This window comes from Cardiocondyla obscurior, linkage group LG08, assembly GCF_019399895.1.
Source record: "Cardiocondyla obscurior isolate alpha-2009 linkage group LG08, Cobs3.1, whole genome shotgun sequence".
In the NCBI taxonomy this organism is placed as follows: domain Eukaryota; kingdom Metazoa; phylum Arthropoda; class Insecta; order Hymenoptera; family Formicidae; genus Cardiocondyla; species Cardiocondyla obscurior.
Window position 1 is genome coordinate 6,254,588 of NC_091871.1, and position 12,459 is coordinate 6,267,046.

General features: G+C 44.4%; 2 protein-coding genes across 2 annotated transcripts in view; one reads left to right on the forward strand and one right to left on the reverse strand.

Annotated features, from left to right (window-relative positions):
* LOC139105037 (CD151 antigen) overlaps window positions 1–10,134 on the forward strand; it is an 83,267-nt gene extending 73,133 nt beyond the window's left edge. The window contains exons 5-7 of the mRNA XM_070660887.1: window positions 4,518–4,691; window positions 7,134–7,295; window positions 7,970–10,134. Of these exons, the coding sequence (XP_070516988.1) occupies window positions 4,518–4,691; window positions 7,134–7,295; window positions 7,970–8,116 (483 nt within the window). The 3' untranslated portion in view covers window positions 8,117–10,134. The remainder of the gene's footprint in view (window positions 1–4,517; window positions 4,692–7,133; window positions 7,296–7,969) is intronic.
* On the reverse strand, window positions 10,000–12,459 carry LOC139105034 (transmembrane protein 237). Its single transcript, XM_070660881.1, has 6 exons — window positions 12,249–12,459; window positions 11,530–11,860; window positions 10,968–11,296; window positions 10,777–10,895; window positions 10,509–10,686; window positions 10,000–10,449 (listed from the first exon to the last, which is right to left on the reverse strand). Exons 1-6 carry the CDS (start codon window positions 12,447–12,449, stop codon window positions 10,279–10,281), a joined length of 1,329 nt encoding a protein of 442 aa, XP_070516982.1. The 5' UTR covers window positions 12,450–12,459; the 3' UTR covers window positions 10,000–10,278.

The window sequence follows — 12,459 nt, forward strand, 5'->3', positions numbered from 1 at the left end:
AAACTACATAATATCTTTCATGGTATTGTACGTGCTAATGAATACAAGTGTGATATCGAAATACTAATGAACGAAATAGTCTTTAAGAGCACGAGTGAGCCATTTTGTGGTGCTTTTTATCGTATAGTTAACTCGTTATTTGGTGAATTCCAATGCCGCTCTCTTTGGCGAATAAACCGGTAGTTTCTCTCTAAACACGGACTTCGCGGCAATAGTTGCTTTCGCAAAGTCCTCTCCTATGCCTTGATCATCATAAGATAACAGCCCATGTTGTTTCTGGGGAAACCATCGACAATCAAGGCAAGATGATGTCTTCATCGTTTAGGAAATTGGCGACTCGTTTCTCTGCTTTCTCCTCAATTATCATACGCACGGCTTTTACTCGATAATTTTATCCGGCAACGCATCCTATGATCTATCTACGCGAAACGTCAATTTACTCCCGAGCTATTTATCTCTTTTTTTTTTTTTTTTTTTTTTTTTTATTTATAGTATATTATTCGTTGCTAGAAATTTTTCTACGCTTCCCGAGCTATTTATCTCTTTTATTTTTTTTTTATTAATAGTATGTTATTCGTTGCTAGAATTTTTTCTACGCTTCTACATCATAATACCGATACTCTATCGCCGTTCCTTTTTATGATTCACAAAAGCTTGTTTTCTAATAACGGCGAAGTAACGAGCTTAATCCACCGTAGCAGCGATAAACTATCGACGATCCTCGAGGCAAGAAGGCCGCCTCCCTTCTTGCCTTGGCCACCTTTTGCCTCGGGTTTCCCGTTCGTCCTGCTCCCTTTCACCATCTATACGCGGATGGCACGAGCGAACCGTCTCATTAGCTGAAGCCTTATATGGCGCTCAATTAAGATTTTTACCGGTCCCGGGTAGGTAAATCCACATAATGAACACGAGCCACACTGGCGGCTCGCCGAAGGAGAGAAAAGACTTTACGGGAACACGGAGAAAGTTCGGTACGGTATATAATGCATGACTCGCCGAGGCTCTTTTTACCGCGAGCGACCGATTTTTGTATCAGCTAATCGCATTTCTCGAGCTTGCAATTCGGTCAAGTGCTCGAACGCATATATTTTGACGAGCGCAAATACTTTTGTTTGACGCGAAGCTTCGGAATTACACGTTTTATTTTAAATTACATTTTTATTTATGCGTATAGATATCTTGTCGCGCTTCTGGACGTTTTATTTTAGTCCGGCAAAAATATTTTCAGTAACAAATTTATTATAAAAAAGAAAATGGGAGGAATCTTTGTAGCTTTTTTTTTTTTTAATAAATTTAGTAAACAACTAAATCTGAGTACTGAACATGTTACGTCATCAAGTTATCGAACGAGTTATTTTATTACTTTGATATCTGCTACGTCCAGTAGTTGTAATTGGCATTCCGTCAAATATATCCGTTCACCTTCGTGCATTTATGACCTGTCTTCCGCACGCGACCTACAATCCGGCGCTTCCTCTTGCTTCCATCACGGGTTCGCGTTAAGTCCAAGAACCATGACCGGCTTAAACTCTATTCTCAATGTCTCGCGACGGTAATCTCAAGACGAAGTTTATCTTGCCGCGCTGTGCATAACGACGGACACAATAGGATGCGCCATTCGTGCTCGGAAGATTAAAAACATTAACTGAATTTATTGCAAGTCCCAGCATTCGCTGCAATTCTAAAATACGGCGGATATTACGCGCGAAGGAAGGAGGAAGCTAGTATTTTCTTGCTAATTTAATAAAGGTTTACGGAACGACGTAAAAATAATTTTTTCCCCCCTTTTTTTTTTCCCCCGCAATTTACATTACGCTTTTTTGTTATAAAAAATAATTCTTTAAGCGTATTATAGTACTTTATTGTACGCAGCTCGTGCATATAGATGGTCCCACACGTAAGGGATCAAATTTTAATATTTAAAGCATGTAGGAAATCTCATACACGCACTTTAGATCTTCGCTCGCGATTCTGTGTGTTCCGCACGTTCTCTTTTTTTTTTCTTCTTTTTTTTTCACGGATTATTGCATCTAGATTTCCGCTTCGAGTTCCGATTTGTGTTTCAACAAGCTTTACTCGACAGTCGTTGTTGCATTTGCGCGCGCGTTGGGCCCTCAACAAAAGCGCGTCGATCTTTAACAATTATTCGAGAACGCGGCTCACGTTCGACCGGTTTTCGTCGCCCTGGACGAAATAGCGTCGCGAGCTCACGTTTTATTTTACGCCCGCGTACGTGTGCGCGCGGCATTTAAAGCCGGTGGAGGAGCAATCGGGGCGTTTGATCTATCGTTTCTTGCCTTCGGTGTCAGCCTCCTCGGCAATCCCCCGAGCTGTCGATTGCCATTCCACGCCGTACCGGTTTCCGCCGTGACGTATATACATCTCGGACGATTTATTGACTTAGGTACTAATATGTACGTGGCACTTGGGCGGTATATACGGGTACCAGGCGGACGTCGCAGTTTCTCGATGCACTCGAATCGTGAGCAGCGGCCCCGACGCGAAGGAAGCGAAACCGCTGCAATCCGCGCTCATCTCAGCCCGCTCCATTTCCATCGCCTCCCGCTTTATTAACTGAAAAGACCACCGATGACTAATGACCGCGAAGATGAAAATCGACGCGGCGCATTCGCTTGCCCGCCGAGCTGATCCGATGTTACAAATTACCGGACGTTATTCCGCTACGCGTCGATAAACGAGTGCTACTTGACTCGGTGATCGCGTACGTTTACGCGGAAAATTCATTCGATCATTACCGACCCGCTGCTCCAATTTTTCGCGCGTACATTCAGCCCGAACGCCACGATCTTATTAGAGAAACTGAAAGAACACGTTAATTAGCCTTGCGGCGAAGTAAGCTCGCTCTTCCGCCAAGTCGGCGTATATTGATGCCGGTCGATGCGGCCGCAATTGGAGTTTGTCTTCGCGCTGCTTTACGTTACGAGTTTACTTATCAAAAAAGCGCAGCTTTCATTATTATTATTATTATTTATTAATTTTTTTTCCAACGCGAGCTTAAATGATTTAATTGCCGAGCTACTAATTTCTTCTATCTTTTCCAACATTAATCTCGCGTGCTCGGATATTAAACGTCCTGGATCAGGAATATTGGCTATTTTTAGCGAATCCAATAACATTCGATGTTCCCGCTTCGAAACGCTTGCAGGCACTGTTTGCTCGCATGACACAGCTTAATTCTCGTAACCGAGAATCGATCACAAATTAGCTGCCAGCGCAGGTTTCTCTGTGCTCTCCGCTGCGCGCTTCCTCTTCTCCGCGCGCATCGGCCAATATTTCATCGATCTAATGCACAGCCTCGCTCTCGGCACGACTCGGCCAAACTTCCCCCGAGAAGCTAAGCCCGAGATGCATAAGCCCGCCGCGAGACGGAATTAATAACCGTCGGAATTATTAAATGCAAAAAAGATTCCCCTGTGTTTCTCGGTTGTACACGCTTTTCTCCGGCGGGTCGCAGAATCTTTGCGAAAGTATACGGACGAGCGATAGTCACCGCAACTTGAATATTCATGGAAGAGGGGTTGCTGCGCGCCCTGTCCCTCGGCAGGGGTTTATATTCATGAAAAGTCTGAAAAGCTTCGGTGGACATTACGTACGCAATTTTAATACGTCGCGCTAGCTCTTACGAGAGAGAAAGAGAGAGAGAGAGATGGGAAAGAAGAGAGAGATGGGAAAGAAGAGAGAGGAAGAGAGGATAGCGGCTCCGAAAGAGCGAATCTACGGCTACATCCCGGCGGCTTTGCCCCGTAAATCCGTATTACAAATTACGCGAAAGCGCGGTATTAAACATCGTTCATTTAAAATTTGCGCCCTCGCGCAATCTCTTTTTCTCTTGCACACTCCTCGTTCTCGGCGTACATGCGCTTACACACACGCCCGCGTATAGGGGAAAATAAATGTACAGGTATAATTTATATAGAGAATACATCATTTTTACGCGAAACGTTTCTCGATACGAGCGAAATGCGGGACGAGAGAGAGATATTCCCGTGTCGAGCGAATCGATAATTTGGCGTGAAAAAGCTACGGCGGGAGCGGCGGCGAAAAATAAATACCGTTATATAACGCGTGCGGGGGTTTTCCTGTGAAAATATGACGGTAGATCTGACAGATTCAATCTCGGGCTTTATCGCGTTTGTAAGGAGTGCGCGCGCGTTAGAAATCGTTCCTTCGCGCTATGTCATTTTATTATTTCGGACGTAGAAGCGAGGGTGCATTCGCGCGAAGATAAGCCGGCTCTTTTTTTCCCCTCTTCATTAAAAGCTGTTCGATTTTGCCCTCTTTCCCTTTTTTTCCCCTCCTTCTCCCTTCGATAGAATTCATTCGACAGCTTTTATCGGAATTTCCATTCAGCTGGCCGGCGGGCGCTTATTGCCGGTCATTCGATTCATTAACCAAGATAAAGGTGTTAAACGCCAAACTGTAACCGTGTAATTACGGAAAGACTGTCCCGACATTGTTTTCGGACAATCCTAATCCCTAGCTTTCTTTTGATACAGTACGTTTTCGTGGTGATGGCCGTGCTGGTGCTGGAGGCCGGGGTCGGTGCTCTGGCGCGTCTCTACGAGGAGCAGGTTGGTCCCGAGCTGAAGATGAACCTGAATCGCACCTTCCTCGAGAACTATTCCGTGCGGCTTCGCGAAACCGCGGCCATCGACCAAATGCAGAAAGAAGTAAGTACGACCGCCCTACAAATGATCCCTTGTTTCGCACTTTGTGATACATATCAGTGTCGAAAAACTCGAACGATCGCGGCTTCTATCCGAATTAACGCCAGTATCTCGATCTCGCGAACTCCGAAGCGCAGCATTCGTTCCCATCGCATCTCCGTGGACCCGAAATAATATTTTCTATCTCCGATGACAAGTCGCGTTGCAGTACAAAAAAAAAGAAGAAAAAATACGGAACGCGATACCGGCGTCGAGTATTCACCGCAAACGTTTCGCGTAACTTGTAAATACGTAACACGATCACCTTCGGTAAATGATGAAATGGGAGAGGCGGTCCAGAATCGTCCTTCTAATCACGGATAATTTGGGCAGCTCGCCGGCGATTTTTTTCTCGACGATAACGTATAATCTTCTTGGACCATTCGGTCCAGTTTAAAGCGATATCCGTCATATTTTTTTCTTTTATTTTTTATATAAATTTCTATGTCGTGTACCTTTACGCGCTTCTTTGATTGGAAGTAAACTACGCCCGCGTCATCTCCGAAGCAGCTCAACCTTAATTTACGAATGCAGTTGAAACGGCACGGCCCCGCAGCTTTTGTCCCCGGCGATATCATGCCGGCGAGCACTTTTATTTATGTCTCCCGGCGACGATGACACTCTCTTACCGAGGGCCTTACGACGGTAAATCATCGTTATCGCGTTGGCGGAGCAGTTTCCGCCCATTCGCTATAAATCGATTAGTGCTGCGACGAGCTCGCGGCGAAAAACTTTGCTTTTCATCTCGCGGCGATGATCGTAGCGTCTGTTTCTTCAGCCGGAGACGCGGTCCAGGACAATTCCACCGTCGTGATCGAAGTCGCTCCTAATCGCAGGGGATTATACCTGCTCGTTATATTTGCGGGATCAAGTCGGCGGATGACGACGGCCGGGATTGCGTACATATTGCCCGTTTCAAAGGGCTGATGCTCGCCGTCGCGTAGGAAATTAATTGCGCGCGCGCGCTGCCAGCGTTTATGCCGAGAGTGCAGCATCTTGATTTGGACCCGGATTCGCAAGCGCGCGTACACGTGATGCGATTTACGGCACCGATAACGGGAACCGGGAGCTAAGTCGCTCCCGGAGCACCCATCGCGCCCTGATAAATCGAGCCTTCGCAATTTCACCCTTCCGTCGGATCCTATTAGCCGGCCGGGGATTTTCGTTTCCATTTCTTTGCGCCCGACGAGGTGCCCACGGCGGCGTTCAACCTCGACGAAATAGGCGAGAAATTCGGGACCCCGCATTTTATTTATACGCGGAGGATCTACGTGCGCAAGCCCTCTCATTCCGTACGGGAAATCGAGTTTTGCCGCGACAGCCGCGCGTTAGCCGAGAATCTTTCGCTCGACATCGGAAATAAATGTCTCGCGTATGCATCTACGCTGATAAACGCGGCTACGAGTTTCATCAATTTTTATTTTAAATTCTTCGGATTTAGTTAATAAATTTCCGAAAGTATTTAGAAATTTTCTGGGGACTTATTAATATTAGTTATTTTTTTTATTTTAATATATATATATATTTTTTTTTTTTTTTTTTTTTTTTACAGACGTCGTTATTAATAGATCGACGAGTTTTATGGTATGCTAATTCGCCGGTCGATTTCGCGGTTAATCCAGTCTTTGGACTTGTTTAGTGCTTCTGAGGCGACAGCACGTCGAATTATGCGTGCTTGAAAAAGGAAGGTTGAAACTCGTTGACCGTAACGCCTGCACGTGTAAAGGATCCGTAGAAGTGTTTATCGCGACTAATGGTTCCGGCGCGCGATGAATCCCGCGGGATTACGTGCCCGCATTAAAGTTACCATTTAACTTGCTGCCGCCGCCGGAACACGTTTCTCACCTCCATTAATCTGCCCCTCTTCATCCTTCCCTCGGTCCCCTCTGACCCCGCGTTCTCAATGACTCGGCGGTACCCCGGCGTATAACGCGTCCCGCTATCGTTATTATCGTACGCGGCTATTATCATTGCTATCGTCGCTATCATCGTCTCCCTTCCTGTCGCGCATACTTTATTACACTCGTCGTAAACGCGAGCTGGAAAAAAAAAAATTAAAAAAAAGGAAAATAGCCCGTTATTATTAACGCAAAACGTTAAGCTTTTCACGGTTTTTTTTAAAGCACTATTTTTATTAACAAATAATGGTTAGTGTTGTTTAAAAAAAATTATCACGGTCGAGAGTATTTTATTTTTGCCTCTTCGTAAATTTTTAATTCTACCCGATGTAATTAAAGGACGAAAAAATTTCTAATTATTGAACCCCATTTTTTTCTTCGTCGCGAGATAATTAAAAGTTCTCTTTCGCAAAGGTGGCTGGAAATGTATTTACGTAACGAAAGCTTGGCAGGGAAACCACTCGTCTCCCAATATTATCGTGAGAGACATTATTATTGAAATTTGCAGTTCAAATGCTGCGGTGCCTTGAGATTCGAGGATTGGCTCGTGAGCGAGTGGCATAAGGATGAGGAGGTCCTCAAGAACGGCAGCCTCGTGCCTGACAGCTGCTGCAAGACGCCGACGTTACTTTGCGGAAAAAGGGATCATCCCTCCAATATTCAGTACACGGTACGTCTGCTACGGCTTCGAACTTCTCTTTAGTCGATTATTAGACGCGACATTAGCCTGAATTGAACGCCATTCAATTTACTTACAAAAAAAAAGAAAAATAAACGTTTGCAACTCCTTTTTTTTTAAGTGAACTCCTTTGCTATATTTAAAATATAAAAGAATTATTTTTTATTTAATATTTAAAAGAAAAAACTGTAATTAGAGTAAATTTCATTTTTAATTTAGAATTTAACTAGAGATTACAAAGCGCGCGCGTCATATTAGATTTAGATATTAGTTAATTATATTAATTTCTTAATAATTACAATTGAGGGATCTACGATCGACGACGTGTTGCCGGGGTTCACTTACATTTGTGTCTTCCGGTTAGATTAGGCTACTGTCCATCCTTTCTTCCTTCCTTCCTTCCTTCCTTCCTTCCTTCCTTTCTTCCTTCCTTCCTCCCTTCCTGCCTTCCTTCCGTGGTAGTATTGTAGATTATCCTGAAGCATTGTAATACTTGACACTATATTAATTTTTCTTTTTTAAAATCTAGCACTCGAGAGACAAACAACCGAAAATATGACTGTAAATTATCACGACGAATTTTTACAATTAAACTGCGTTTTATAAAAATGTATTCGCTAAAAAAAATCACACGTAACATTTATAGCTGACGTTTGTTCTTTCAGGGTTGTATTTACAAGTTCCTGGAGACGACCAAGGACCACCTAATAATCTTGGGTGCCGTCGGGCTGGGCCTGTCAGTCCTCGAGCTCTTCGGCATCGTTCTCGGCTCTTGCCTTTACATAAAGCTCAGGCACGACTTTGACGACTGAGAATTGCTTCAATGCCCCGAGGGCAACAACAACGGCCAGTCGTGGTGCAGATACATGCAGAATAATCCGGAGACCATTTGATCGTCGGAATAGGGGCGGGAGGACGCGCGATTACGGCCGCAGGGTCGAACGGATGAAAGGGAGCCCGCCACGGACCCTCGTTCATCACTCCCTCCCCCCGACACGCTCAGAAAGATATCAACAAGTGAAAATAAGGGTAACGATAAAGATACGGTGCAGCCTTCGGCGATTGTTGCCTCGCTTTCCGCGGGCCTCGCGCAAATTACGTGATCACGGACAATCAAAGTGGGAAGCGAGGGTTACGAAGATAAAAATGCAAATTATAGAAATCGATCCGACGTCTCGGACATGACGGGTCCGAAAGGTGAACGTTCCCGATATACCTGTGCGACTAAACCGGGTTTTAAAATTCGCACGCACTGCCGACGGTATTAAACAAGTCCAGGTATCTCCCCGTCGAAGACGGTATCGCTGCGAAACGAAAATCGACGGGGGAGAAAATGAAAAACTGAACGTAGAGATCGAGTTTGAGATCGATCGGTTTCGTTCGTGCCTTCGTAATAATTTTACTTCTGAAACGACGCTTTGCAGTGTCGCTTCGAAATTCTCACGAGCAGTGCCGCGACGAATTTTTAATTCTGGCTTTAGTGCCTTCTCGAACGGCCGTTCCCACGCGAGAAGAGTCGCCAAGATGCGAGGCACAGTTTTGAAAAACAAGCGCAGGACCATTATAATTATCTCCCTCCTCCCTCTCCTCCCTTTTTCCGAATATGTATCTAAGGTCTTTCGCGAACGACGCGACCGAATCACGATTATCCGAAATTGCCCTCGCTATCAGTGGTGTTTGAATATTTTCTGTGGTATTTTATCTCCCGAACGCGCCTGGATCCTTTTTATAGCGCATCGTCGGCCCCGCGCTGACGTTCAATTAAACACGAGCTCTAAACCGCCGAGCGTAATATTTTGCAAGCCCGGCGGAATTTTTGCACGGCGCGGAAGCGCCGATCCGATACTGCCATTACGCAATCTGCACAATTTTCAATCGCGACGTTACCGTTCTAAAAGCCATGACAAAGAAAAAAAAAGGAACTTTTCACGCCGAGGGAGAAGCCACGCGACGTCCCGGCTTCTCCCGCGCGACAAAAAGATCTAATCGAGTCGAGTGTGTCAACGGTCCTGTGATCGGATCGCACGTCATCGGGTTCAATTACGGCTCTCTTTTTGTTTCTATTGATTTTTCTCACTGCACGAATAAATATTAATCGAGAAGGACCTGGGGTGTAGTAAACATGATAGCGAACCAATCTACGTCCGGCGGCGATGACGGGACAAAAATGGACTCGATAGAACTGTAAACAGTGCCTTGATGATATTGTTAAGCTCAGAGATATTTTAGAGTACGCGTTATAAAAAAAATGAAAAAAAAAAAATAGAAGAAAAATACGTGGCGGTGTAAATTATTATTAAAGAGGAACCAGCGGAGAGAAAGAGAAAGGAGAGACTTTAGCGTGTAATCAATTTCACACATACACACACGAGCAGCATGTATATATCCGTTGCTTCGCAAATAAGTACAAGCCTTTGCACATTATTTATGATAAACGCTTTCATCCGCGTCGAAAAAAAAAGAAAAGAAAAAAAAAAACAAAATTGGAGCGCGCCGCTCGAATCGGCAATTGTAAGCTGAATTCTTTCTACCGATTGATCGTTCGTTTTCTACATTTCTCCATTGTGTCTTTGCGGCGTTACAAATTTTGATACGAAGCTTAATTCGCAAATATCGACCGACAACCTTGCAATTGCGGATTCCACCGCGCTCGAGAAGGTCCAGACATATTTTACTATTGTACCATTGCGTCATATTTTATTTTAATCTTAATATTATTGTCTTCTCTTTGCTATCATGTATACATGTATTATCGATTAGCTTCTAGATAACTTTATACATATTGTACATATCAAACGCTATTCTGTTACAAATAAATGTTTAAATCGTACTTCCGAAAAGAAACCCAAGCGCCAGGCACTCTATAAAGAGTCTGAAGTATTCCTGCGCTCAGTTTGTACGGCCTTCAGTCTGCACGATCGTGCGGAAGAACTTTGTAAGTGTAAGTTTCGTTAGGAAATAGTTTTATCAACGTTCATCTCGAGGATTCTGCGTACTGCACCATCGACTCGAGGTGCGTCAGCAGCATGTTGTCCCGCGTCCCGAGAGCGATGAAAACCCAGGCGAGGACCGCGAGAAGATCTTTCGACATCGTCACCCTCTGCCAACCGTTCAGCTGCTCCACCAAAGTTCCTTGCGTTGCATTCTGAAAAATCATTACATGTGTGAGCGCAAAGAACTTTTTGTTCTCCGTGAAATTCTTACGTTCGGCCACGTTTCATTGACATTTTGATAATGCATCAGAGCCAGCTGGTCGTCCACCTTCGACGTCACCTGATGAAGTCCGAAAGTTGCCAGATACAGGAGAACGGCGATCGCGGTCTTCGCGTGGTCCATGTAAATTTCCCGCAAGTGCTCCATGTCAAGTCGCGCCAGATCGAATCTGAAACACCCACCGATACCTTTCTTAAAGCTAATGTCGTTTAAATGCGTGCGTTTGAATTATGTTAAGCTCTCTAAACGGCGGACGTACTTGTCAAAGATGGAGATGATGCAGAGCGCGACCAAGAACGAGAATATCGTCGTGTACATTTCGGAGAAAGCCGAATAACTCGACGTGAACTCTGACGAAGAGTTGAAAAAGATGTGGATCTGCAATCGCGAATAGGACGGCATTCATTCCTTGAGGTTTGCTATCGGAAGTCAGGGCAGAAAGACGTTTACCATTATGAAGTGTAAAAATGCCATGCCGCCCAGGAGGCCCTGATAAACGAGGCCTGTGCATTTCCAGAACTTCTGCGCCGTGATAGCCACCTTTATGAGCGTGAACGTCTCGGCGGAATCGCGGCTTTCTCCGTCGTTTGTTGCGCGTGCCGTATCACTTCCCAAAGCACGTCTCGATCCACCAATTTTCACGGCGCTAAAGCCGCTTCTGCCCTGAATATAAATCGTGTCCGTAGTCAATTCTGGAAGCGGCACCGGCTGCTCATATTTCGTCCGCGCATTCTCCTGAGCCTTCTTCAGGATCTCGGTGATCGGCACCTCGTCGTCCGCTTGCGTGGAAAATTGTTAATTAACATTATAAATTTTATCTTTACGAACGAGACCTTTCAAAATATGTAAAACTCTTCGATCAAGAATTTTCATCGGTTTAAGAACTTAAAATCTTGATCAATCAATCGGATAGTTTGACTTATATTGCAATAAAAAATTTTTGAACAATTCTAACGATTTTTAATTTGTTTATTTTACAGCGAAACAGATAGAAATTAATTTTTTTATTTACCTCGGGAAATATTTCTTTTTCCTTTTCGCGATTTATCAGCGAAACTATCTTCTTTGTCACTGTAGCGTTTCGCGGAAGATCCGGTATCTGCCCGATCGTGATCCGACGTGCGGGGCCGCGTTCCAAGCCTTCGTCTTTCAGTCCGTTTACTGCGCTTCCTCTTTCTTTCAAGAGACTTCGAAGAGATTCTTTCTTCGCTTGTGTGAATGTCGGAATTACGCGCTTTTTCACGACCCGAGTATAATTCAGCTTTGCGTGACTTATTATTGCTCTTGGCATCCGGTGACTCGGTCTCTGTGTCTTCGGTGTTATCTCGTCCCCGAGAGAGGCTCTAAGACGTCGAATCGTGCGCTCATTATATCTTTTTAATTCAAATAATTTCGCTGGTCTCTTATTCCAGCTTAACAAATAATACGTAAATAAAAATAACGAAATATTAATTACCGTGAAATTTATCAGGTTACTAATTAGTTTAATATGATATCGCGTTTATTTCGACAGACGAATGTGTAAATACATATGTAAATTAATCATTCATTTTTAATCGAATATCAATCATAAATGCGATATTTGACTGGGAAAATTATTGAAATTTGTAATATGCCGCGACTAATTAAGTGATTATGTCAATATAATTGTTTAATCGCGCTAATGAGGCTTAAAATTATACTCTCGGGTTTAATTTACTTTTAGCTTTAATTGAAAACCTCGATACTGACTGCTTTGACGTCTCGGGTGTAGGACCGGCTCGAATCTTCCGAGCTGCTCCGCTGTTTCTGCGACAGCGTGCCGCTGTGTTTCATATAGCTGTCGTTTTTCACGACGCGAACAGAAGTCTCGTCTTCGCTGTCATTTTGATGGACCCGTTCGCTGACCACCGTAGACCTTCGTTCACGAGAAGCCCGACTTCCGCGTGTCATCCTGAACGCT

Bases quoted from the DNA above. Each gene is read 5' to 3' on its own strand.
- LOC139105034 (XM_070660881.1), bottom strand. From the start codon at position 12,449: ATGACACGCGGAAGTCGGGCTTCTCGTGAACGAAGGTCTACGGTGGTC. The intron at 11,861-12,248 runs GTCAGTATCGAG...TCGACGTCTTAG, and splicing joins ACACCCGAGACGTCAAAGCA to AGCCTCTCTCGGGGACGAGA. The intron at 10,687-10,776 runs GTACGTCCGCCG...TGGGTGTTTCAG, and splicing joins ATCATCTCCATCTTTGACAA to ATTCGATCTGGCGCGACTTG.